The 26,009-nt window shown below is 47.8% G+C and overlaps 3 protein-coding genes and 1 long non-coding RNA gene across 9 annotated transcripts in view; 2 read left to right on the top strand and 2 right to left on the bottom strand.

The window, feature by feature from the left end:
* Positions 1–388: 388 nt before the first annotated feature.
* On the bottom strand, positions 389–4,297 carry LOC118206814. Its single transcript, XR_004761255.1, has 3 exons — positions 3,830–4,297; positions 1,886–2,007; positions 389–820 (listed from the first exon to the last, which is right to left on the bottom strand). It is a non-coding gene; the product is annotated as an uncharacterized LOC118206814 (long non-coding RNA).
* Positions 4,298–4,593: 296 nt separating this feature from the next.
* LOC118237324 (leucine-rich repeat-containing protein 43-like) lies at positions 4,594–14,004 on the top strand. 2 transcript variants are annotated; one of them, XM_035435900.1, is made up of 12 exons: positions 4,594–4,944; positions 5,848–6,105; positions 7,285–7,395; positions 8,124–8,263; positions 9,157–9,395; positions 10,247–10,410; positions 11,192–11,402; positions 11,639–11,778; positions 12,028–12,105; positions 12,404–12,625; positions 12,954–13,053; positions 13,323–14,004. In XM_035435900.1, exons 1-12 carry the CDS (start codon positions 4,858–4,860, stop codon positions 13,478–13,480), a joined length of 1,908 nt encoding a protein of 635 aa, XP_035291791.1. In that variant the 5' UTR covers positions 4,594–4,857; the 3' UTR covers positions 13,481–14,004. The 2 variants fall into 2 exon arrangements, with proteins under 2 accessions (XP_035291791.1, XP_035291790.1); XM_035435899.1 differs by having other exon boundaries at positions 4,595–4,944; positions 12,401–12,625.
* Positions 14,005–14,704: 700 nt separating this feature from the next.
* Positions 14,705–18,424, top strand: LOC118237498 (N-acetyllactosaminide beta-1,3-N-acetylglucosaminyltransferase 4-like). The gene is made up of 2 exons (XM_035436254.1): positions 14,705–14,880; positions 16,499–18,424. The coding sequence occupies exons 1-2, from the start codon at positions 14,777–14,779 to the stop codon at positions 17,646–17,648; spliced, it is 1,254 nt and encodes a 417-aa protein (XP_035292145.1). The 5' UTR covers positions 14,705–14,776; the 3' UTR covers positions 17,649–18,424.
* A 180-nt stretch (positions 18,425–18,604) lies between these two features.
* The window catches only part of clip1a (CAP-GLY domain containing linker protein 1a), a 44,306-nt gene continuing 36,901 nt past the window's right edge, over positions 18,605–26,009 (bottom strand). For 4 of the 5 annotated variants that reach the window (XM_035436253.1, XM_035436248.1, XM_035436251.1 and 1 more), the window contains 7 exons: positions 25,839–25,891; positions 24,340–24,454; positions 23,899–24,052; positions 22,638–22,693; positions 21,918–21,923; positions 20,470–20,597; positions 18,605–20,312 (listed from right to left, as the gene is read on the bottom strand). In XM_035436253.1, the coding sequence (XP_035292144.1) occupies positions 20,087–20,312; positions 20,470–20,597; positions 21,918–21,923; positions 22,638–22,693; positions 23,899–24,052; positions 24,340–24,454; positions 25,839–25,891 (738 nt within the window). In that variant the 3' untranslated portion in view covers positions 18,605–20,086. The remainder of the gene's footprint in view (positions 20,313–20,469; positions 20,598–21,917; positions 21,924–22,637; positions 22,694–23,898; positions 24,053–24,339; positions 24,455–25,838; positions 25,892–26,009) is intronic. The other variant, XM_035436250.1, reaches the window with a different exon arrangement.

Raw genomic sequence — 26,009 nt, 5'->3', positions numbered from 1 at the left:
GGCGACACCATGTGTTTCGGAGGAGAACTGCAGACGTCCACACGCTCCCGAATTGGCAGTGAGCTTCGGCTTGCACAAGAACACGGTTGCATTTCCACACAATCGGCCATTCCAAATTAGGGTGGAAGTTGGACCCTCTCAGACCCCAAGTTGAGGCCGAATTTATATTTAAAAATTTTTTTTTAATGACGGCAGAAAAGTGGACGAACAGAAAAAGGCTGCAGTGGAATTTCAAAGGAACACAGACACTGTTTTCATGTCAAAGTGATTTATTTGTCTCATAATTATGAAACCAGCTAATACAAAAATAATTTAACACATTTTAATAAATATGCATTTAAATAAATAAATATATATATATAAATAGAATAAATATGTAGAGGTGTGTGTGTGTGGGTTGTAACATTGAGCAAAAGCACAGTACTCCTTTATGCTATTTTTTCATAAAGTTTTGACATTATGATAATTAGCAGAAGGCAACGAACACATCTTCACTTCATTTCTCCAAAGACCCAATGTACACCGGCAGCCATTTTGTGAACAGGGTCAGCACACGGGAGCTCAGGCACTTCTTTTTGAAGGTTTCCGATGGGTTTTCCAGGTGCCCGGCCCCCTGGCACCTTCTGCCCACGGGCATCGGTGCGAACTGCCTTTGGATCCATTCCAGCACGTCGGTGATGGTGGAGTTGGGGTTGAGATCGTTTTGGTACGCGAGGGTTCTGTTCAGGTAATGTTTAAACGCGCAGGCTGTTTCTTCCATGCTTTTTGGCTTCAGGCTTATCCCATTGGCTTGCACAGGTCTGGTCCAATTGCATTCAGTCTAATAAAGGGACAGAGAGAGAGAAGAAAAAGCATTACATCACAGTACAGGCATGCAGTAGTGCGCTAATCCAGAGCAACTTGCACAGCTTTGGCATTGTCAGATGGCATCCATTTACACAGCCTGATATAACCTGAAGCAATGCAGGTTAAGTACCTTGATCAGGGTTACAGTGGCAGTATCGAGAGACCAGTCCTATTTTCAATTGACAAAAACGAGTCATTTACAACAAATTAGTGGTCAAATTAATTGTGAGACACCAACAACTTCAAATCCCACAGGAACCTGTTTCTGTCAACATTTTTACTGTCCAGGTTTTTTTTTCCCCCCTGAAAAAAGACTGCACCAATCCTAAAACACCACCAAAGGGAATGCTAAACCCACTGAAATATTGGTGAGACCACAAACTGATTGATTCTACAAATCAAGTTCTTGAGAAAACCCCCCCCAGTCAAAATAAATTTAAGTCATGTTAAAATAAGGTAAGACGGTTTACTGTTCATACCATTAAACTGATACGGTCTCACTTCTGTAGCTAGGACCTGTACAGAAAGCCTAGTTTGACTGGAACTCGGGGAACCTCGAACTTGACCCCTAGTAGTTACGGTTTCAGAATGTGACCGATCCCTGAAGCTTTGAAGCTGCTGGTTATGACGGAATCAGAACTGCCCGTGTTTCATGTATTTGTTGGGCATATTTCTTGACGGTTATTTACAATTACTTACATGTAGCCAGTGAAATCCACCCCAAATTAAGGGTGTCCATCCTATACAACTGAATATGCTATGATAATAAAATGGTCTCTTTGCCAAGAAAAACACTTGAACATGATCCCTTTGGTCAGAAAGATTTTACAGAGTTCATCCACACAAGATTCTTTGGACCCACCACCATCCCCAAAATGTTTTTAATTACGTAAATACATAAAGGTAAATACCCTGATTTCATGTGGATTTGGCCCATTTTCCTTAAGCCCATGAAGTTTAAAAATAAATAAATATGAATTGAAAATCACGGCCCTATTGCGATACGGAAAATAACTAGATCAAAGGCAAGAATACTTACAAAGTTAGTGAGCAGTTTCTCAGTTTGACTTCTCACAAGCTGAAGTGTGAATATCTGAGGATCTATAGGTTTCGTCTGGCAATGTATAGCAGCGATGAGGACAACAGCTAGAACAGAGAAACCTGACCATGGAGAAAGAGGGGGCAGGTTTGGTTAGTGTGACTGACAGTTTTATATTGCACATCACAGCATTTAACTTGTGGTTTCATCACTAAAAAAGCTCAGAAGTTAAATATCAACACTATTGAAAAGCCATACCTTCTGTTATTATAGTAGGGTGTATTTTTCCTATTTAACCACATATTTTCCTGTTTAACCACATATTAAAAACATATATTGATTTAACAATTAAAAAAAAAATATTAGCAAAGCACGATACTCTATAAAGCTTACCTGATGTGAGAGCCATTTCTGAGATGTACACGCTTCAAGGTGATTCGCTGGATGTGCCACCAACTTGTTTTCACTCATATTTATATTCAGACCTGTGGCTTTTATGTTCAGGAAAGAATTGCTAAATGTACACAGGATATTATCTTGTGAGATAATCTGATATCAGCAAAGAATCTGCTCAACCACATCTACTGGCTCTTGGATGTGGAAGAATGCAGTGGAGGTGGGTTTCCGAAAAAGTTTTTTTGTGTGTGTGTTTTTTTCCAAAATTTCAAAACCTGTCTTTTTCTAACAGTGACTGACGTAAATGTTACAATCCCACCTGTCAATCAAAATATGAAAAGGGCAAACAAACCATGTTGGGATGCCCCTGGTAGGGTTTGAAGAACCCAAACAGGCCTGATCCGTGTAATTTTCTTTGTCACAGAGTTGGCATAGGATGAGTTTTCCTTTGATTTGTAGAATGATTCATGCAGCTGAGAAATCTGTGTTGACGCAGCACGCATTATCGACCGCCGCCAGTGTCATTTTGACCAGAGTGCCCACATCTGAAGAATTTTTAGTAATGTCAAACCCAAGAGCTGTACACGTCAAAGCTGACAAAAAAAATGCTCACAACCCTTTTGCTGAAAGGTTCAAGCCTACTAAATGACTACGTGCATTTGTGCTACACGTTTGTGGTCCCAGAGAATCTTGTAAACCATTTTATTTGTTTCAAATTTTTCTCCATTACGACAGTCGAGCATGTAAGTTTATTTATTTATTTATTTTAAGTACTATTGGCTTTAATTAATACAATTTTAATGCATTGACATAGCCCCTCTCCCCCAACAGAAGTTCAACACATTTATTATTTCAATAATATTTTTTATTCAATATTTTTTCAGAAATGCAAGACTTAAATTTCTCATGAACTACAGCATTCACCCACAGGGTCAATACTTTGTAGAGGCGCCTTTTCTCAGAGTTTTTGCCCATTCCTCCATGCAAAGTTGCTGTAACTCTGCCAAGTTGTAAGGAAAGCATCAGCAGACAACCATTTGTCATACCGCAGGTGTTGAATGGGATTCCAGAATGTAAGCATGTAGTGAATTCAACAAGGTAAATAATTGGCTATGTCTAACACGTATCATGAATACTGAACAGGCACACCAAACTTATTCATTCTCTCTGCCAACGTAAACGTGCTCTAAATCAGGAACCAGCATTTAGTCCTTATCTAACATGTTGTGAGAACTCCAGGGAACATGGCGTCAGACACGGTTCATTCCTGGTATGGGAAGGGGAAGAGGGGAGGAAAGTTCATCTCTCTGGACACATCAGAACAAGCGAGAGAGAGAAACGCGCGCACAGGCACATAGCCTACACCTGTCACACAAATAAACTCCTCTCTGCCGCTGGGAAACACACAAGCATTACGCGATTACGGTTATTACTTTATTCGTCTCAAACCGTGGCACTGCCTGCAGAGGTGACCTCACTGAACTGTATAAATTCTTATGCAGTTCACTGGGTGACCTCGAAAAAAAATTTTAAAACCAACGGACTCACCGTGGTGATTCAGCAGCAGTAGCAAAGTGATCGTTCTGGGCCAAGCCGACGTCCGGCCTCGGACAGTTGTGCCCCTTCGTTGAGAATATTTTTGTTCGGCGTTCATGTTTTTTATTTTTATTTTTATAGCACGCAAGACAGACGACAAAGAAAATACGGAAAAGAGATTCCATTGGCGGTGGACGAACAAGACGAGAACTTATTGGAATAATGGCGAGAGTGAGAGATCCACCCTCCAAAATAAAGAAATAAAGAGACGCGCGAATGCCAGCAGTTGCGCGAAGATGCCTCGAAAACACAAAAAAGTGTGAAACCCTAACCGAAACGAGAACGAACCCAAAATTCTACACAAAACGAAGTCCTACCAATAGAGCTCCTCTCTGTCTCGAGCCTTCCTTTTAACAATTTCCCGCCACTATAATTATTACCCTCTGACCTGGTGGGTCAGGTGTGGAAAACCAACCTGGAACAACAACAACAACAAAAAAAAAAGGGGGGGGGGGGCTGATTTTATATATATATATATATATATATATATATATATATATATATATATATATATATATATAGAGAGAGAGAGAGAGAGAGAGAAACAAACTGTTATTCAATTAAAATGTTTTCACCATTCATTTTAAAGTGGAAGTTTCGCGGCTTTAATTATTATTATTATTATTATTATTATTGTGTACATTCTGGATTGCCCCCCAATAGTATTTGCCTGAGTTCTGTCGCTCATGGGACAGCGCCTTGGGGGGGACCCGCGGAGTCATCAACAGTCCGTTGCCAGGCAACCTTTGAGAACGGTCCCACTGCCTGGCCGGTGGTGGTACATTATCTCAAACGTAAACAGAAGACGCGCTATACGGCTGTGTGCTTTGGAAGAAAACAGTTTTGTGTTGAAAGGAGAGGGAAAGGCGGACAGTCCAGAACACAAAAAGTGCTCAAGGACATGCTTTAACAACGACGCCGTGGCGAACGTTATAGCCTACCCTTCGCCACCTCCCGGGGAGCCCTTCCTGTCCTTGGGAATGAGTTCCTGGACGGTGTCTTCCGCTTTCGAGAAGGAACTGTGTCGCCTGTGTCTGCAGGATTTCCCCTGTGGACAAGGGAGCTGGGTGGGTCCTCTATCTCCAAAAAGAAATGAAGTAACTGGAGGATTTCGTAAACAGTGTCAGGAATCTATGAAGATAACATTAGCCAAGAAGATCTGAAAAGAACTCAGAAGTTGGCGGAAATCTAATGTAAACTTCTACGTGTGGGGAATAAAATGAAACTAATTAATCAATAAAATATTGAATGAGAGGAGAAAATCACGCGGAAATGACTGTAGTCTAAGGGGGGGGGAGCATTGCGTATACATCAATGGAATTTTTATGTTTCACTGATGCTTGACATCGAATTTGTCATAACACATTTCTCAGTAAGGCATTTGGTCCGTTTGTAAGTACCTTACAAGGAAGGGCAATTATTTTCCTTCCAGGTCGGAAATGCTACTTACACGGGAAAATGTACGATAATCTACTTATCTTATCTATCGTTTAACAAAGTTTTGTCCGCAGAACAAAGAACATTGATGATAATCAGTTAAAGGTAAATTCCACTATGATATCACGAAGTACGTTGGTGTTGGTAGTTTCTGGAAAAGCTTGCCACTTTATATAATTCAGAGACCCTTTGTGTGTTAAAAGTCCAGGTTTGGTGCAGTGCTGGACACTCTGTAGACTGTAGGTAAACAGTGACCCTACAAGGGCTGGAATGTTGCAATATATAGTATCAGTATTTTAAAATTCAGAACATGTAAATCATATAGGAAAAAAAAAACATTTTTGGAATATGTGAGAAAGTACATAAACTGTATTATTACACAACACAAAATACGTGTATTTTCATGATATAAAATGTTTTGCAAAACAAACAGTAAATGCATGGAAAATATATGATGTTGTTCTATCCTGAATGGTTCTATACTGAAATATTTAGCCCCCTCCCCCCCTCCATATAATTTCTCTCCATCACAGAGCAGGCCCAGGGGACAGGGGTGCGAGGACGATGGCTGGGGGTACCGCGAAAAGAACGGGGGGAGAGGACCCAGGGCAGAGGAGCGGGAGGACCTGATCGAGCTCCTGACCGACCCGCTGTCTCCGTGGCGACAGGAGGCGGAGTCTTGGAGCCCTCAGGCCGCGGCGCTGAGGGAGCTGTCCGTCACATCGCAGGCCCGCCTCTCCGGCAGCTTCATTCGTGGATATTTCACCACCCTGCGAATCGTGGACAAGGGGGTGAGGCTGCGTCCCGTCTGATCTCGTTTCCCACCGATCTCTTTTATTTAGGAAAAACTATAAATATATTTACGTATATTTTGCTCCTTAATCCATTGGATGGCATCTCATACTCTGCCATGGACAGTCATCTTGAAAGACTCCCCCCTCTTTGCAGGAAGATTTTTTAAAACTATTTAATAGTACTATTAGTCCACCAAAGGCAAACGACACTGATGCCACATCTGCTTAAAGACCAGATTAACCACAGTACTGGAACATTCACATGAAACATACCCAAAGCTAAATGAATGAACGCTATACGTAACGGCAGCATTATTATCTTCTGGGGCGGGGGGTGGGGGTGGGGGGTTGGGGGGGGGCTTACATTTGGGTGTACAGTATTAACACCAACCACTCCTGCACGCCCATGCGCTCCAGTCTTCAGTTCCCCTGTCTCTGCCTCTGCGGGACAAGCCCTTTTTTAACCGGCTGTTGCGGTCGCGCAGTAGTTCTGGAGACACACCGGTGATTTAAGGAACGGAACCCAAAGCGGGGGGTAGCAGGTGCCAAGGGATCTTTTTCTGGGGATCTTCTGTCCGTGAGCTCAGCAGTGCGGTTTCTACCCTCTCCGATGGCTCTGATAGGCCCGGTTTCTCCCCTCTCCGATGGCTCTGATAGGCCCGGTTTCTCCCCTCTCCGATGGCTCTGATAGGCCCGGTTTCTCCCCTCTCCGATGGCTCTGATAGGCCCGGTTTCTCCCCTCTCCGATGGCTCTGATAGGCCCGGTTTCTCCCCTCTCCGATGGCTCTGATAGGCCCGGTTTCTCCCCTCTCCGATGGCTCTGATAGGCCCAGTTTCTCCCCTCTCCGATGGCTCTGATAGGCCCGGTTTCCCCCCTCTCCGATGGTTCTGATAGGCCCGGTTTCTCCCCTCTCCGATGGCTCTGATAGGCCCGGTTTCTCCCCTCTCCGATGGCTCTGATAGGCCCGGTTTCCCCCCTCTCCGATGGCTCTGATAGGCCCGGTTTCTCCCCTCTCCGATAGCTCTGATAGGCCCGGTTTCTCCCCTCTCCGATGGCTCTGATAGACCCGGTTTCCCCCCTCTCCGATAGCTCTGATAGGCCCGGTTTCTCCCCTCTCCGATGGCTCTGATAGACCCGGGTTTAAGCTCTCCTTCCATCTGATAACCGTCTTCCAGGTCTCAGTCATCGATGACGGCGTGCTGGGGTTCGCCAGGCTGCGGGAGCTGGTGCTGACGGCCAACTGCATCTCTCAGCTCCCTTCCGCGCACCTCCCAGGGTCCCTCAGGGTGAGTCTTGGGGGAAATAGTGGAGCCAAAATGGCGGCGGGCTCAAAAGAGTGCAATCAGTGGTGGGTGGAAGGGTCGGGTGGGGGTATGACTGTACACCAAATGACCCTGTTACAGAGAAGACCAGTTTTTTTTTGTTTAGATGAGGGGCACAGATTAAATGCAAATGTTTCAGAATGTTGTTTTTTTTCTTAGTTTTCCTCAGAAGTTCTTGTGAAGAAAAGAGCGCTTGTCAGCAGTGCGTGCTGCAGTCAGTGATATGGTGGTTTCGTATCAGAGTGCGTTACCTGTACATGACCCCGCTCTGCCAGCCCGAAGCCACGCCCCTGCGGTGACCCACCCTGCGGAGAGGAAACCGCGCTCGAGCTGAAGTTAAAGCGCAGCGCGGTCCAGCGCCTTTACTCCAGCGCCTTTACTCCAGGGTCCAGCGCGTTTACTCCAGCGCCTTTACTCCAGGGTCCAGCGCGGGTAGAGCGTAAAAACAGTAACACCGGTGTGAGGGCGCTGAGTGCCCGCGTGTGGCCAGTAGGGTCTGGACCCACCACTCCCGCCTGTGCCCACTGTGCCCACTGTGAGCTCCTGCCTGTGCCCACTGTGCCCTGTGTGAGCTCCTGCCTGTGCCCACTGTGCCCTGTGTGAGCTCCTGCCTGTGCCCACTGTGCCCTGTGTGAGCTCCTCCTGCCTGTGCCCATGGTGCCCTGTGTGAACTCCTGCCTGTCTGTGCCCAGGTGTTGGAGGTGTGTGCCAACCAGGTGAACAGTCTGCGGAGCCTGTGCCAGCCCCCCCCTCCCCCCCTGCAGCACCTGGGGCTCAGCTTCAACCGGCTCGGCTCTGCGTCCGACGCCCGACTCCTCACCGCCTCCTTCTGGTCAGTATCGCCATGGAGACGGGACTTCAGCCGCCAGTGACCCGCGCCGCGCGCGCTGCCTCAGCGATCTGTGTGGGAAAGGGCAGCTCGCGCATCGCCACTCTACACGTGGGAGCACACCATTACCTGTGTCTGCACATGAACATCTACAAAATCATCATCTGGAAAACCGTTTGAAAAACAAGAAAATGCAAATTCCCCGTTGTTTTAGAAAAAATTATTAATGGGAGAGATTAGCTAAGGGCCTGGACAGGTGATGCCACCAGAAGAGATTCCAGTTCTTACACGGTGTGTGATTTTATCCACACTTTGAGCGTTCAGAATGTGGTTGTAATTACCCCGAGTATCCAGCAGGTGGAGACAAAGAACCCTGTGTGAAGGTGGATCACAGATTGTCTATACCCACCAGATGTTCAGCTCTGTTTTGAGCCATATTGTCCCCCACTCTCCTTACCATTGAAACAAAACCATTTGTTGTCAGTTATGAATATTAATGAAGAAGCATTGATCAAGTATAATACTGTGACAGTGGACCTGCTGGGTGGTCCATCCTGTTAAGGCTCTGTTCCAGTGTGTGGATGGACCCCACAGGCTGGTATCTCTAAAAGCTCTATAGCACACGTTTCATGGGAGAGCACATACCTGTCCTTGTTCTTCCGAATCGATAACAGAGGTTGCAGTGAGCGTTGGAGAGCGAGAAGGATCGGCCATTCCAAATTAGGGAGCAAAAGGGGACAAAGTATTCAAATAAACAAATAAACACAAACTTATTGCCTCCTAATGAGGAATTACAGAACATGGATGGAGCATACCAGTCGTCAATCTGGTTAGTTTGAAGAATCTTTAAGGAGATCCATTTGTAATCCTGATGGTTCTTGCCCCCCCCCCCCCAGGCCTCAGCTCGTGTCTCTGGACCTGAGCTGGTGTGGTTTTGAGGAGCAGCTGGTCCTGGTGGACTCGCTCTCCACGCTGCCCCGGCTGAGGACCCTGGCGCTGGAGGGAAACCCCCTAACGCTGGCCCCCTCCTACCCCGGCTTCCTCCTGGACAGCCTCCCCAGGCTGCTCTACCTGGACGGGCACCGCGTGACTCCAGACGACCGCCATCGCTTCCACGGCCTGGCCAGGAGGAGAGGTGACTCGGGGGAGGGGGGGGGGGGGGTAGCGATGTAGCGCAATGATTAGGGAACTGGGTTTGGAACTCAGAGGTTACGAGTTCAAATCATTACACGCTCTAACACTTGTGGCCCCTACTGTAACACTTGTGGTCCCTACTGTAACACACTACATTACATTACAGGCATTTGGCAGACGCTCTTATCCAGAGCGACGTACAACAAAGTGTATAACTAGAGGGAAGTACTGTTCCAAGTGCAGGGAGCAACCGCATAGTTTAACTTGGACCCTGTAGGTTAATCTGATCAACACAAACAAAAGCAGCAACAAAGCAGTTTATGCTAACACTTGTGGCCCCTGCTTTAACTCACTGTAACACCTGTGGCCCCTACTGTAACTCACTGTAACACCTGTGGCCCTGCTGTGGGGGACCAGGCCCTCTGTGCAGGTGCGTGTTCAGGTGTTCAGGTGATCAGGTAGGACAGGTTAGGGCAGATCATTAAGAAGCAAGCCTAAGAAAGACATTCCTGCCCATTCTCCTGCCCTCTCGCTCACACTGGGGTTTTCACACTGCCGTGCACTTTTCAGTTAATCCTGGGAACTCAATACCAGCAGCGGAACCTGATGAATCACACAGAATCAGCCCTGAAGGTCTGGAGAGGTTGTAACTGTAAAACGGTTTAAACATGGTCTACTTTACACTTCACAGCAACCTGGCTGGGTGAAGTCCTATCGGCACGGAAAAACCCAGAGCTACACTATGAAGTAGAGCAGAGATGAAGGAAAAAAGCTTCTCCTTTGTTTAAAGTAAGATTGTAGAATAATAGAATTAGCAAATATGAGAAATTAAACTTTATTGACCTCCATCAGGTGCCGTCACAGATGAGGCGGTTGTCACGGTGACGGTGCACAGGATGAGAGGGGTACCGGACCCCTCCCTGGCCGCTGACAGCAGTGCGGCCGAGTTTCCGGTCGTCGCCTGCAGCTACCTGGCGACCTACGAGTTCCTGGGTCCCCTGCCCGCGGAAAACCAGGCAGGCCGCCCGCCCCGCTCGCCAGCCTTTCCCTTAATCCCTTCTGCTTTCACTCCTCCATCTCACATTTCTCTCTTTCCATTCAGAGAGCGATGCTGTACATTCCTCTGTGTGCAAACCCAGGCAGACCTGTTCGCTGAACACGACCCCTTAACACTTTCACAGAACGTTAATTTAAAAAAAAATTTATTTAACCAGGAAAACCCCTTTGAGATTGAAATCTCTTTTGCAAGGGGGACCTGACATGAAACGCAAAGTTACCCAACAAGACTTACACCTAACAAAATGTACAAACAGCAAATGTGGAATGAGACAGAGGTGTAACAATAATTAAAAGTAGAGAAGAGGTTAAAAGAGGTTAAAAAAGCAGGAGCATACTTCGGTCACAGAATTATGAAATGCATGCTTAAAGCCCACAATTGAAATTGATTTGCCAAGTTTAAAATTATTTTGCAGATTGTTCCAACTATAAGGTGCAAAATATCTGAAACCCATCTTACCAAATTCAGTAGTGGGATGAGGGACTTTAAAGAGTAATCTTTCGCCCATCGGTAAAACCTCAGTGAAATGTTTTCACCAGGGGAGCGTTAGTTTGTCAGATCTAATAAAAGATGCCAGGAAACCCAGAGACAGGACGGCCCTCCTTGCGCACCCCAAACCTGAGTCTGTTACCCAAGTCGGGTTATGACAAAACCAGAGGGGTGCAAGTCGCTCTGTTTCAGGGGGTCTGCTATATGAACGTAATTAATGTCATGTGATGCCGTTACCTTGCCGACGGCAGGTTGGAAGTGAGTCAGTGACCTCCTCGGGTCTGGCTGTGCGTTTCGCCCCGGACGAGGGTTTGGGTCCCTCCAGAGGACCGGAGGGGCGGGACGAGACCCCCCAGGAGGCGCGATGGAATCGGGGGGAGGAAGTGTGCCACACTGTCCCTCACCCTGGCCCCCCAGCTGGGACAGGGGACAGTGGCTTGTCTGAAAGCTGCTCATGCCCAGGTAACAATATTGATTATATTGATTAATTAGTTACTGGAGTTTGTGCGCCAGCAGATGTCTGATTTTACAGTGTTTGATTTATCAGTTCCCACATGGTCAACATAAAAATGCTAATGGAGAAGTTGGCAGGGGAGGTGGTGTGTGTGTGGGGGGGGGGGGTTTCTGGGTAGGAGCATGCAGTGATTGTGAAATGCCAGGTGGTGTAACCCCAGGTCCCCCCCCCCCCCCTCCCCCAGTCATGGAGATCAGCACCCCAAAATTGCCGTGGGCAGAGCCAATAGAGTATGACCACACCCGTGTTTACCGCGTCAGGGACCTGGCCCCCCTCAAGCGCTTCTTCCTCCGAGGACTACGCATCACGGTGGAGGAAGAGAAGGTACTACAACCCTGCCCCTAGACATGGGTCAAAGGTCAAAGGTTGTATTCTAAATACTTATAACTCTTCAGAACCAGTAAAGGTTCTACAAATCCCTGAGGATTTCCAATGAGGTGCAGTTAATGACTAAAAAGACAGAAACTCATCTTAAGGATGTAGATATGAATATCAGTGAAAATAGATGGATGTTTTCTGGTGTTTTATTGATTGGTTGACTGATTGATTGATAGATGGGGTTTGGCTCAACAGGTGCTGTCTTGGCCCGCCCCTCCAGAAGAGAATGTGGGAACCAAGCCTGTCACTGACAAGAGGGGTACAGCAAAGGAGGTGAGCCACAAACACTGTACCCACAAAACATACACACCAGAAACGCTGTACCCACAAACATACACGCCACAAACACTGTACCCACAAAACATACTCACCACAAACACTGTACCCACAAAACATACACACCACAAACGCTGTACCCACAAAACATACTCACCACAAACACTGCACCCACAAAACAGACACGCCAAAAACACTGTACCCACAAACCATACACCATAAAGGCTAAACATCCTAAAAATGTACCTTATGTTTGAACATCTAAAGAGGAGATATGATTCCTCTGATCCAGCAGAGTGTCCGTCCTCCTAGTAACCCCTGCTCCAATCAGAAGGCCAAGGACAAGAAGCGGAAGAAGGAGCCCCAGGTGGACCTGGTGCAGGACCCCCCGGGGAGGAGGACCCTGGGTTCGGCTCGCGTGGAGCTCCAGGACCTGGTGTCCGGGGGCAACCAGGTGTACCGGCTGTGCGATTTTGGGGTGCCCACGGAACTGAGCGCCAGGACACCCCAAGAAAAGGTGTGATATATATCCAATCAGCAGGCTGTCCATTCTCACACTCTTCCCTTTCCAGAGACCACACAGAAGAGGGTGTCAAACTCGAGACCTGGAGGGGCCACAATGTCTGCTGGTATTTATGGTTTCCTTTCAGTCAGCAGCCAATTAAAGCCTTGGGAACAGGGTGTGCAGGTTCTTCAGCCAATCAGCGACTTCAGTAAATCTCTGGTGCAGAAAACACCAATAACCAGCAGACACTGCGGCCTCTCCAGGACTGGATTCTGACGACCGGTCTGATTTATTATATGCCAGCAGAGCCATGTGTCATTTTGTTTTACTTTGTTCCAAGGAGCCAAGCAAGAAGGTCAAAGAGGACAAGAAGAAAGAGGATAAGAGGGCAAAGCCTGCTGGAGAGAGCATAGCCACACAGAGAACTACGCCCTCTAAAGGTCAGACGTGGGACAGTTTGTGTGTGTGTGTGTGTGTGTGTGTGTGTGTGTGGGGGGGGGGGGGGGGGGGGGGGGGGGGGGGGGGGGGGGGGGGGGGGGGGGGGGGGGGGGGTGTCGTCGTAACGTTGTGGGAGCGTGCAATTTCACAGCTGTTTTTTTTTTTTTTTCTTGTAGTGAGTGGTAAATTATAAATTCTGACCAATAAAAATGTATTATTGATTTAATATCATTGACTCCCTATCTGCCCCCCCCCCGACCCCACCCCCCAGGTAAGAACAAGGGGAAGAAGGACAGTGAGGCTGAAGGCCCAGCAGAGACCTTCCAGCACCTTCCAGAACATCTAATCCTGGAGATCAGTGTGCACCTGGACAAGTGGGAGACTGACAGACCTACAAGCTGCCAGGACCCAGCACCTCTGAGAAGATAAATCACTTAGAATAGACGACGCGTCTTAAATACTACCGCATACGCAGTAAAATGCTCAGCGTTAATTTAACTTTAAGAGCTGTCAGAGTTGATTGAACATTGATACAAATTTTTTTACTGTGTACTAAGTACAAGTGTTTAATTGTATGTTTATTAAGTACAGGCGTTTTCGAGCGGAGAAATGGATTTGTTTCTCCATGGTGCCAGGGTAACTGAGGACAGATATTAGGAGAATATTTTTTACTTTGAAAGGAGGGGACTCCATATATCTTTTTTTTTTGGGTGGGTGGGGGGGGGGGGTGGCTATTGAATGGGACAGGAAGGATAAGGTGAACAGGTGGGCTGTATCTCTGAAATGTAAAGAAAATAGAGGCGGAGCTGAACGTAAGAGGAGGAAGGTACTGTTTCCAGTGAAGGGGGAGTTGGGAAATACTGACCTGTTGACCTCACCTGAACATTGGGATGTGCTCTGTCAATGTTAAAAATAAACTACGGGCTACTGTCTGATATTTCCTTGCATTTGGAACTTGGATTTATCCCTTTATGGTGCCAGTGCCAATCTCCTAAACCTGCCTGGACACGCTCTCACTTCCACTCTCTCACTCTCTTACACTCTCACTCTCTCTCTTACACTCTCTCACTCTCTTACACTCTCACTCTTACACTCTCACTTTCACTCTCTCTCTTACACACTCACACTCTCTTTCACTCTCTCTCTCTTACACTCTCACTTTCTCACACACACGGTCTCTCTCACACACACTCTCACACTTCGACATTCTCACACACACTCTCACTCTCCTGCAGAACACTGCTCCTCTGATCTGCAGCCTCCCCAGACTCAGCCATGTCACTCCCCTTCTCCTCTCCCTCGCCTGGCTGCCTGTATCCACCTGCTTTCCTCCCAAGCGCAGGAACTGGGGATCATTGAATTTATTATAACTTGAAATATTGTGAACCAAGTGGTGTCATGTGATCAGATTATTTCAACACTAAAATGTACTAGGCTTCATCTGCAATTATCTCTGTTGTTAAAATATTAATGCCAGCACAAACTTATGATTGAAAGTAGTTTTTTTTTTGTAAAATTGAAATTCCAAAAATGTGACATTTCTCTTCACAACTTGTGCACCACAGATTACACAGTCTCAAAAGCAAGGGAAGTACAGTGCATTTTGCCAGTGTTATTATACTTAGTGTAAATACAGAAACAGACGCGAATGAATGGTCTTGATGACGTCGCCTACGGAACCCGGACGCCACGCCCATTGCACCTGGCAGGTGCGCGCAACACAAGATGGATTTCTTCATCTGCGGGATTCCTGCGTCGCCACTGTGCGTTTGCACTCCACTGACCTTCACCTGTCGCTCGGATACCTTTCAGACGCGCTGGAATAGCAGGTAACGTCGCCTTCGCGTATTCGAAACCTCCTCTACTTTAGTGCACGGTCATGGCGCTTAATTCGGAAAAATTGTGAATAGATCACTTCCAATTCATTTTAGATCATCACACTGAATAATATGCTACGAACAACCATCTAAATGTTTCCACCAGTGCTCGACTTTCCTGATTTGAACTAATAAGTCGTTTTTTTAGATGTTCTCCGTCAAGTAAATTAATAATAAGCGTATATCAATATTTGCATATTTTTTCGTTTTCGGGTTGTCTTGCTTATCCAGAAAATTATCGCGTTTTGTCATCTAAAATTATAGGCGTGCAGTAGATGCAATTGCCGTACTAATTGAAGCCTACTAACATGTGTCCACTGGAAAATGAATCAGTCTATTGGAATAGAATCATTTTCAAATGCAGCGTTTAACAAAGAAATCCCACCTTTAAATTGTATAGGTTAAATAGCATACTGTAGGCTATAATTAAAACGGATAGCGGTTATTTTGATAGCAGTACTTTTTAAATTAATCTAGTAAATGTCGTTTACGGAGTAAATAAGTAAACAAATTGAATAAGAGTGGCTTACTAGCTGTCATACTATCGATCATATCGTTAATACAATTTTACTGCAATCAGAATTTGCGCCAGGTGCACAAATTTCGCCTCAGTTCGCCCGTGGCATTGTAGGCTACCTCCTCCACACATTCAGCCAAGTTTAGTGTTCATAATACACCCCGCTTTTTTGCCCGTATTTAACAGATTTTGCGAAGAAAGACAAACAGCCGATTCTCCAGGACAGGGAATGTCATACGGTATTTATTAGCGGTCCTAAATATTTACCTGCATCAAGGGTTGTATCCAGCCACTTTTTGGATGGTATTTTACTCAACCATCGGACAAACAGTATATAATAATAATAATAATAGTCTATTTCGCTGATGCTACGAATGAGTCATAAAACGCAATAGCTAAATTGTACGGAGTGTTTGCGTGATGGCTTCAAGGCACTGATACGAAACTAACAAACAGGATGACTGGTGTATCCTGAATTTGTTCAATTTAAAACTGGTTAAATTAAACTTCTCGGTCCTTTTCTCCTGTGCAAACGGTAAAGCCATATCCAACTGCCTCTAAGCTACTGATTATTGGATTCAAGTACGATCCTTATCAAGGACATTTAAAAAAAACAATATTTCTAGGTGGTTGATTGTTGAAAAGCATATTGAGCAGTTAAACAAGATTTGAGGATTTTTGTGACTGTGATTTATTGTACGCAAGACTATCATCTCTTAGTTATTAACTAAAGTGCGGATACACTAACTGCACTCATTTGATAATATAAATTTAAAAAAATAGTATGTGGACACATCCGTTTGTACACAAGACCTATGGTTACCATGGTTGGTAATATACAATGGCAAGTAATCGTGGAAAAAAAAAAAAAACATTCCAGTTATGTCCTCTTGTTCTACTAACAGAACTCAACCTGAAGAATCTCTAGTAGTACTCTGATCGCCTTTATGAATTTAAAAGCCTCAATCAAATCATCCCTGAGACTCCTTTTACTAATTAATACTAATAACTAAAACTACTAATCTTAATACGGTCACTACTGCTCTCTTCCAGAGCCATGAAGACCCCCAGATGCAAAATTCAGAACAGCGTCTTGGGTTGCTGCATCTTGCTGCTCACTCCAATCTTGTGCTTCCTCTTTGGCTGGGTGGATTTTGGGCCCTTTCAGGCCCTGGGGAGGACCGGGGTGCGACCGGCCCAGTCGGACAGTCGGAACTTTCAGAACGGGAGCTTCTGGGCCAAGCCGAGCCACACCCCGTCCCGAACGCCGGCCCCCGTCCCAGAGTGCCCGCGGAACGGAAGCCTGGCGGACATTCCGCGGGACCTTCCCGCCGCTCACCGCCTCTTCCTCCGGCACAAGCACTGCCGGGCGTTCCCCCGGCTGCTGAGCCCCCGCGCCTGCCCCCCGGACCTGTTCCTCCTGCTGGCCGTCAAGTCCACCGCCGCCCAGATCGACCGCCGCAGTGCCCTGCGGAACACCTGGGCGCGAGCGGGCACCATCGAGGGCAAGAGGGTGAGGCTGGTGTTCCTCCTGGGCCGGTCCCAGGACGGGGTGAGGGGCTACCCTCTGCAGAGGCTCCTGGAGCAGGAGAGCAGGCGGTTCGGCGACATCCTCCAGTGGGACTTCGCGGACAGCTTCTTCAACCTGACGCTGAAGGAGGTCCACTTCCTCCGCTGGTTCGGCCGGGAGTGCCGCTCGGCCCGATTTGTGCTGAAGGGGGACGACGACGTCTTCGTCCACACGGGGAACCTGCTGGAGTTCCTCCGGGACAAGAGCCCGACCGACCCGCTGTTCGCCGGGGACATCATCCGCAAGGCCCGGCCCATTCGGCACCGCCAAACCAAATACTTCATCCCGGTGGAGATGTTCCCCAGAAACGAGTACCCGCCCTACGCGGGAGGGGGCGGCTACCTGATGTCCCGTCAGACGGTGATCGGTCTAGACCTGGCAGCCCGAGACACCGACCTGTTCCCCATCGACGACGTCTTCGTGGGCATGTGTCTGGAGAAGATGAAGGTGCAGCTCGTCTTCCACGACGGCTTCAGAACGTTTGGGTACCGCCAAAAGAGCACGCCCTTTGACCCCTGCATCTACAGAGACCTCATGCTGGTGCACAAGCTGACCCCCACGGAGATGTGGGTCATGTGGTCTATGGTCAACGACCCAAACTTGATCTGCGCCAGGAAATCCCTAAAACTGTGATGAAGGTGAAACTGGGCTGTAGACTTGGCCCAGCTGCATGTACAGTGAATGCTTTTCTTACATTTTTAAACGGGCTTCAAAATAAATATGAAAACGGCAAATGTCAAATGAAATATTGACGCCAATGAATTTTTCAAAAAACCTGTATTTAAATTATGCATTTAAACGGTGTGGTTTAAATATAAAAGTAAAGTTATGAGTGTCACACGCTGAGCTGAGGATGATCTGAAATGGCAAAATATGCTAAATGGATCGAGCAAAAGCCATCTTGTGCCAACATGCTGGTTTGCGATTTTTGTGTGATAAAAATAATTGCTGGTAAAAGTTAATTCCCATGGTTCTCGTGAGACTTTTCGCTGAAACGTGTTGCACGTTACTCACCAAAACGTAGGGTCATATTAAAATGGAATTTCATTATGGACACTGGTGAAAATAAGTGACCATGCCAAAATATCACTTAGCAACAGGACCAACTCTGCAACCGTAAAGGACTGAAATGCAATGAGAGTGGTTCAGATTTAGTAAAAGGAGACTCGGGGGTGATTTGATTGGGGCCTTTGAATTCATAAAAGGGATAAACAAAGTGAAAAGTGAAAAGTCATGAACAGCTAGTTTTTAGACAACGCAAAAAAAAAAAATGCAACGCAAAGAAGTACAATTCATACACTGGAAAACTGCCAAACTACAATACTGAGCCAGGAATGATGAATTAAAACAGCATATATTTAGCAGTAAAATATGCTTTAATTCAAGAATAAACATTGTGTACAAAATAAGAAATGTTTGCCTCAATCACCATGGCTACAAGCTTTATGCTAAAATTAAACCTTTCTCGTCGGTTTTAACAGAGACCATCCAATCGACCAAAGTGATCAGCCTTTCCCCCCCCCCCCAAATGATTGCCTATTTAATATGTAGAGAATGCACGCTTTATAAAAAATATCTGAAAACACCCATAAAAGATTATCACCGTTTATTTAAGCAGATACAGTCCACAATACTGCCTCTGAATAAGCCTCCCCCGGCCACCACAGTTTTACATTCGGGAGCCCTCCCCAAAACCACTGGAGGGCCAAAGCCCAGGAAACAGAGCCGCCCGTGTCCCCGTGTCACAGCTCCGGACGTTTCCCCCGGCAATGGGAGAGTAAGGCCTCATCAGCCCCGCGATTGGTGGAGTTGCAATGAGCTGGCTATCAGTGACTTGTTTAAACCAATCAAAATGCTTCTGCTGTCCACAGCAGAACGCAGCGATTGGCTGAAATCAGTAAGTCACAGATGCTGGTAACTGGTAGCTCCATATTCTCCCATTACTACTTTTTTCCACCTCAAAAAAAAAATAAAATAAAAATAAATTTGTTCAGCAGGTATTTACAGTCATAGTTTCCACATTTATTTAACAGGTGTATCTGAGAGATACAATATGACCCAAACGGTTTGCTTTTTTATTTTTGTTTATTGTACAGGTAACTTAACATTCATAAAAGACAAAAAAAAGGCAGCACATAAAATCTGACAGTATTATTATTCTCTTTATCCTTTTTAAAAATTATAATTTAAACATGTTCATATAAAGGCAATTAAAAGGAGCTGGGTATAAAGTGTACAGTGCAATAGATTATAAGCGACTGTTTTGGCCTTCTCCACGGCGGCCATTTTGGGCCTGGGCTACAAGCAGCGCCGCCGACATCATGGCTGTAGTCAGCCTCCACACCCGTGTGCCTGCCACACGCACCTCCACACGCACCCCGAGGACTCGTCCCACAACCCCACACTGACACGGAAGGCAACCCCCGGAAGATTCTAACGCATGTTTTTGACACAACCGTGAAAACAAAACAAAAAAAAACAAAGTTAAATTAAATAAACTGAACCCCACCCCCCACGCCCTACCTGAACAGCTCACTGAAGATTGAGAAGTCAAAAGAAAATGTGGATTGTTTGTTGTTGTTTAAGTCAGCCTTTTTTACACACAATCAAGTATGAGTTTGTTTGTTTTGTCCTGATAAACCACCCTCCCGCCTCTGTCCCAAAGTCTCCACCCTCCCGCCTCTGTCCCAAAGTCTCCACCCTCCCGCCTCCGTCCCAAAGTCTCCACACAGTCAGGGCTTTGGGGGACAGCTGAAGCTTTACAAACACACACACACACTCGCACACGTACACACACACTTGCACTCACACACTTGCACTCACACTCGCACACACACTCGCACACGTACACACTCGCACACGTACACACACACTTGCACACACACGCATGCATTTGGATTTACACACATATCCATGTTCATACAACAGAAAGTGCTGTGGAAGCCAGGCTAGCATGAGATTGTTTGAGGAACAACGTGTGAGAGTGTGTGTGTGTGTGTGTGTGTGTGTGTGTGTGCGCGCGCGTGTGTGTGTGTGTGTGTGTGTGTGGCGCAGGGGCGGGGCAGAGGTACTCAGAAGGTCTGGTCATCGTTGCAGGAGTCGGTCGAGTGGCCGAACACCTCGCAGATGTCACAGTAGGGCCGCTGGTCTGCGCGGTTGCCGTGGTAAGCGGTGTGGGGGGGGGAGTCGGGCGCCTGGGCCTGCGTGGGGCAGTCCTCGGTGTCGTGGAGGTCGAAGCAGTCGCAGATGTCGCAGAAGAGCCGCGGCGGGGGCTTCTTCTTGGAGGGGGCTTCCAAGCTGTGCAGGGGGAGAGGAAACAGGAAACGGTCAGCCTGCACAGGAAACAGTCAGGCTGCACAGGAAACAGGAAACGGTCAGTCTGCACAGGAAACGGTCAGGCTGCACAGGAAACAGGAAACGGTCAGAAGAAAACCGAAAGGTAAGAGAAACTGACCCTTCGTAGTTGTCCAGCTCGCTGGCGTTATTTCCGTTCAGCGCAGCCTCCGCCATCTTCTCCATATTGGCCTTCAGCTCCTCGTTCTTCCGCTGCAGGTCCACGATGACCGAGTTCAGGAACTCAATCTACTCCAGGGGGGAAGTGATGTCACTGACATGGCTACACGCCTGGTAGTGCCCAAAAAGTCTAATTCACCTGCTAAAGCACACACCCACACCCTTACACAGCGGACTGTACTACACATACACACAAATTCCCTGAATATACAAGAGCTGACGTTGGGCTATCCCACAATTCCCACTCCCCCTATAAGTTCCCATATCACACCAGTGGTTAGTCAGTCTTGGGTAAAGCTGCTGTTAGACACCCCCCCCCCCCCCCCCCTTATTAGACCACCGCAAGGTGAAATCCACCATCAGTGATCTTGGTCAGGCCCTAAAATGAGGAGATGAACACACATCCCAAACCACCCCACCCCACCCCAATGTGAATCTCAACTGAACACTGAACAGAGGGCGGGGTCTAGACCGTCTGTCAAAGGAGAACAGCTGCAGAACGTTCCGGAGCTCATGGGGAACAGAGCAAGGAGCCGCAGTGATCACTTAGTGCTGTATGTTCAGCTCCACCTTCTTTGAAAAGACATTCAGGGCATGGCCCTCCTTTCTAAAGTCAACGATCATTATGCAACTTCTAACTGTGAGCACGCTACAGGAACTTAACTGGTCTCTGGAGTACGTATGACAAATAATTATTTTACTAAGATCTGATAACGAGACTGTTTTTGTGTATTGATAACGGAGTGAATTTTCATAGCGCCTTTAATCTCATTATCTCAAAGTCCAGTACAGAGGACTTGCACTGATCAAGTCAACCCGCCAACAATAAATGATAAGTACAGATCACTCTGTGAATATTACAGGCCGCTCTGCGATATGCACATTAATCCAGAGTGACTTACAGCTCACAGTCTCTAACACGAAGTCCATTTAAACAGCTGGATTTTACTGAAGCCGTTTAGATTAAGCCCCTTTCCTCAATGGTACAACGACAGTGTCCCACCTGGGAATCAAACCTGCAACCCTGGAGTTGCAGACTACAGATAAACCATTATGCTACCACCTAATTTACTGCGATATCACCGTTCTTATCAGTTCAGACGGGTAAGATTTTCTTCCGAAACGTTTTAAAGCCATCTCGTTTTAGTCTCGCACCGTTGGCCTGAACTGGCCTTTCGGGACAGAGGGAGAAAAGAAGGGAGGATTCGGAGAACACGTCCCAGTGAACTAAGAGAGCTCGGCTGTCTGCAGAGAGAGGACGCGGTTCTGCCCTGAGAGACGGCCGGACCCTCTGGGGTCATTCTTCTATCTTATAAAAGGACAGAAAACAAGACGGAACAAAAATAAACTGATGTGCTTAAAGGGAACAGATGAGAAACAGTCACGAACCGCAGCCTGATTGAGGGATGCATTGCCAACATCGGGGAGAAGGGAGGATGAGGAGGAGGAAAAGGAGGAGGAAGAGACAAAACAGAGGTTAAAATTCAGGAGAAAACCCACCCCCAGTACTGAAACCAGCCATTTTACAGTCTCTACAAGGTCAACACACTGGGGGGGGGGAGGGGGGGTGGTCAACAAGAGGAAATTCAACTTATAGGTGACAACAAACGAGCAAACTAATAAAACCACAGAAGAGCCCATGGACACAGCTCTAAAACCACAGAAGAAGAGCCCATGGACCCAGCTCTAAAACCACAGAAGAAGAGCCCATGGACCCAGCTCTAAAACCACAGAAGAAGAGCCCATGGACCCAGCTCTAAAACCACAGAAGAAGAGCCCATGGACACTGCTCTAACCCCATCAAACAAAATCAGTCAGAAACTGCACAATTGCTTAATACTTTCAAAGATAATGATGACAAATTATGACATCACCCTTTTCTTTTTTTGTTGCAAAAAACCATATTAAGATCCCTGCTAGAGTGCAAAATAGAATAATTTGAAATACAGAATATATACAGTAAGCCCCATAATGTTTGGGACAACACAAACGCGCACGCGCACACACCGCGACACACCTCCACACAGACACAGACACAGACACACACATACACAGCTGCGGGTGCACATGCACACACACACACACACACACACAGCGGCGCACACACACCTGTCCCTGTGCCAATTGCGACTCCTCGTCTTTCAGATTGTCCACGGCAGCATCACCTGGAGGACAGAAACAGGCTCATGCATAAGCGCATAAATCATATACATAAACAAATACAAACAAACACACTAACAAACGCCAACAGACAACCTGCAGTACGGTCAGTGTTCACAGAGAGTGGGTTCTCCCTCGCTGTGTAAGTGCAGAGGTTCCCTGGCAGTAATAATAACCATTTAGAGTGAAATAATCATTTATGAAATACATCAACTCTTTAGACAGCTGTAAAATTCATTTGGGATCCGAAGTCAAAAAGTGTTTTCACATTTCAGCAGCACATACAGTTCTGGCATTCTGAGCCAGGTCTGCTGGTGCTCCAGGTGTGCGGGGGGGTTCAGCTCATACAGGTGTGGGGTACGGCTCAGACAGGTGTGGGGTACGGCTCAGACAGGTGTGTGGGGTGCAGCTCAGACAGGTGTGTGGGGTGCAGCTCAGACAGGTGTGTGGTACGGCTCAGACAGGTGTGGGGTACGGCTCAGACAGGTGTGTGGGGTGCAGCTCAGACAGGTGTGTGGGGTGCAGCTCAGACAGGTGTGGGGTGCGGCTCAGACAGGTGTGTGGGGTGCAGCTCAGACAGGTGTGGGGTACGGCTCAGACAGGTGTGTGGGGTGCAGCTCAGACAGGTGTGGGGTACGGCTCAGACAGGTGTGGGGTACGGCTCAGACAGGTGTGTGGGGTGCAGCTCAGACAGGTGTGTGGGGTGCAGCTCAGACAGGTGTGGGGTGCGGCTCAGACAGGTGTGTGGGGTGCAGCTCAGACAGGTGTGGGGTACGGCTCAGACAGGTGTGTGGGGTGCAGCTCAGACAGGTGTGGGGTACGGCTCAGACAGGTGTGGGGTACGGCTCAGACAGGTGTGTGGGGTGCAGCTCAGACAGGTGTGGGGTACGGCTCAGACAGGTGTGTGGGTACGGCTCAGACAGGTGTGGGGTGCAGCTCAGACAGGTGTGGGGAACGGCTCAGACAGGTGTGTGGTACGGCTCAGACAGGTGTGTGGGTACGGCTCAGACAGGTGTGGGGTGCAGCTCAGACAGGTGTGGGGAACGGCTCAGACAGGTGTGTGGTACGGCTCAGACAGGTGTGGGGTACGGCTCAGACAGGTGTGTGGGGTGCAGCTCAGACAGGTGTGGGGTACGGCTCAGACAGGTGTGGGGTACGGCTCAGACAGGTGTGGGGAACGGCTCAGACAGGTGTGGGGTACGGCTCTTACCTGGGGAAGCGGCGTCGCTGATGGCTGGGCTCTGTGCTGCCCGGCGCTCCAGGGTCTGCACACGCTCCTGCAGCTGCGCCTTGTCCTTCTCCAGAGTCTGCACTGCAGCCCGCAGCGTCTGCGCAGCCGAGCTGCCCTCCCGCAGCACCGCCACCTGAGCACGCAGACGCACGCAGACACAGACAGATTATCATCTCGTTCCCCAAACCCGAGCCAGCCAATCGGCTCTTGTTCTCCAACCAGCCCAGCCAATCGGCTCTCCTTCCTCAAACCCAGCCCAGCCAATGGGCTCTCGTTCCCCAAACCCGGCCCAGCCAATCGGCTCTCGTTCCTCAAACCTGGCCCAGCCAATGGGCTCTCGTTCCCCAAACCTGGCCCAGCCAATAGGCTCTCGTTCCCCAAACCCGGGCCAGCCAATGGGCTGTGGTTCTCTGGGCTCACCTCGCCCCTGAGCGCCTCCAGCTCTGTGTCCCGCTGTGAGATCAAGGCACTGGTTTTCTGGAGGGTTCTCTGCAGGGAGGCCTTCTCTTCCTGGGCCTCCTTCAGAGCGCTCTCCCTGTGGGACACAAGCACACGCTCGCTCAAAAAAACCAGCTCACCCCCTAGAAAGGTTCCTCCTACAGAACACAGACCCTAAGAAGTCCGTATCCAGGTTTTACTCCACGGTGTACAGCTACAGAACTAAATCCTGCAATATGTTCAGGGAAATGCAGTATGACGTACTACATAACGTGCACATTTCTCCGCACATTCATAGTAAATTTAAGAGCGGGACCTCACTAAGCCGTGTGTTGGCACCAGACTCCATCGTTCATTGGAATGTACCCTCATACAAACGTTCTGGACCGAGGTCTGCTACAGGAGCTCTGGGGCAGCCTGCAGATGCTTAACCACTCCTATTTTTACTGGGGGTCATTCTCTGTTGCCTTGGGAATGTGTAAGAAACGTACCCGCCCCCCTTCTCAGACCTGCCCGGAAAGAGATAAGGAGAAGGCGGGAGGGTGATCAAACCGTGTACTAATAATCTGAGGGAAGGATTGACTAATGATCTCATATCTGTGAAGAAACTCGGATTTCTTATCAAAGGGCAATTAGACTAATTTATGGCATTGTGGAGGGAACCTTTGAGACTGCAGTGTGAATCCTTATCAGTGTGCCTATCCTGGACCTGTCAATCAACAGGACTATTACAGTCTACAGCTCGCAAACTGGGCTGCAGGTGACTTCCTGTATGTGACCACTGAATGTTACCATGGTTGCTTTATTCTATCGTCTTTTTTCTGTTTTGGTTTGGAAAATGTTCTGAAAAGCGCCATATATAAATAAAGGTCAGGCAAGCTGGGTGTTAAACACACGCATTCTACGAGAGCAGAAAATGGGCTTGAGATTGCCCGAGAGTGAAAGGAAAGATGGGAACTCTGGGCTTTTTAAATTCCCAGCCAGTCACCACCCCCCGCCCCCCATTTATTATCTCTGTTAATGAGCAACCGTGAGCCAGAGAATCCGTCAGTTGGTTAATCTCTTACCTACACTGGAAATAGCCGGGAGGTGATAAAACATCTAACGACGATTCTTTACTAACTGCTCCTCAACAGAAGCCCAAAAAAACCATTTCCTTGTGTTGTGATCTTGTGAATGAGGCATCAAGCCGGCTGTGGGCTGAGAAATCTACAGCATCTCCAGGTCTTGCCCAGGGTTGCCAGGTCTGCCTGCTTGGAGTAAGAGATCTCCCCACCCCACAGGCAGAGGGTTGCCAGGTCAGCTTGATTAGAGTATATGATATCCCCCACCCCACAGGCAGAGGGTTGCCAGGTCAGCTTGATTACAGTATATGATATCCCCCACCCCACAGGCAGAGGGTTGCCAGGTCAGCTTGATTAGAGTATATGATATCCCCCACCCCACAGACTGAGGGTTGCCAGGTCTGCCTGGTTTCCTACCTCTTTCTCAGCTCCTGCAGCTGGAGGGTCAGGGACGAGTGCTCTTCCTCCAGCTGAAAGAGAGGAAACATCACGACAGCTGTCAATCAAGGGCTCAGCCAGGGCTCTCCCTCCATCCCTCCCTTTGGAGAGAGAGCACTGGGGCGGGATGGATGTACAGAGGCCCAGGCG

The sequence above is a fragment of the Anguilla anguilla genome, chromosome 10 (assembly GCF_013347855.1).
Source record: "Anguilla anguilla isolate fAngAng1 chromosome 10, fAngAng1.pri, whole genome shotgun sequence".
NCBI lineage: Eukaryota > Metazoa > Chordata > Actinopteri > Anguilliformes > Anguillidae > Anguilla > Anguilla anguilla.
Note: the sequence above shows the minus strand (reverse complement) of the source record. Positions and strands in the feature narration are given on the sequence as shown.

Bases quoted from the DNA above. Each gene is read 5' to 3' on its own strand.
- LOC118237324 (XM_035435899.1), top strand. From the start codon at position 4,858: ATGAGTTCCTGGACGGTGTCTTCCGCTTTCGAGAAGGAACTGTGTCGC. The intron at 11,403-11,638 runs GTAACAATATTG...CCCCTCCCCCAG, and splicing joins TGAAAGCTGCTCATGCCCAG to TCATGGAGATCAGCACCCCA. The intron at 13,054-13,322 runs GTCAGACGTGGG...CCCACCCCCCAG, and splicing joins GAGAACTACGCCCTCTAAAG to GTAAGAACAAGGGGAAGAAG.
- LOC118237498 (XM_035436254.1), top strand. From the start codon at position 14,777: ATGGATTTCTTCATCTGCGGGATTCCTGCGTCGCCACTGTGCGTTTGC. The intron at 14,881-16,498 runs GTAACGTCGCCT...GCTCTCTTCCAG, and splicing joins CAGACGCGCTGGAATAGCAG to AGCCATGAAGACCCCCAGAT.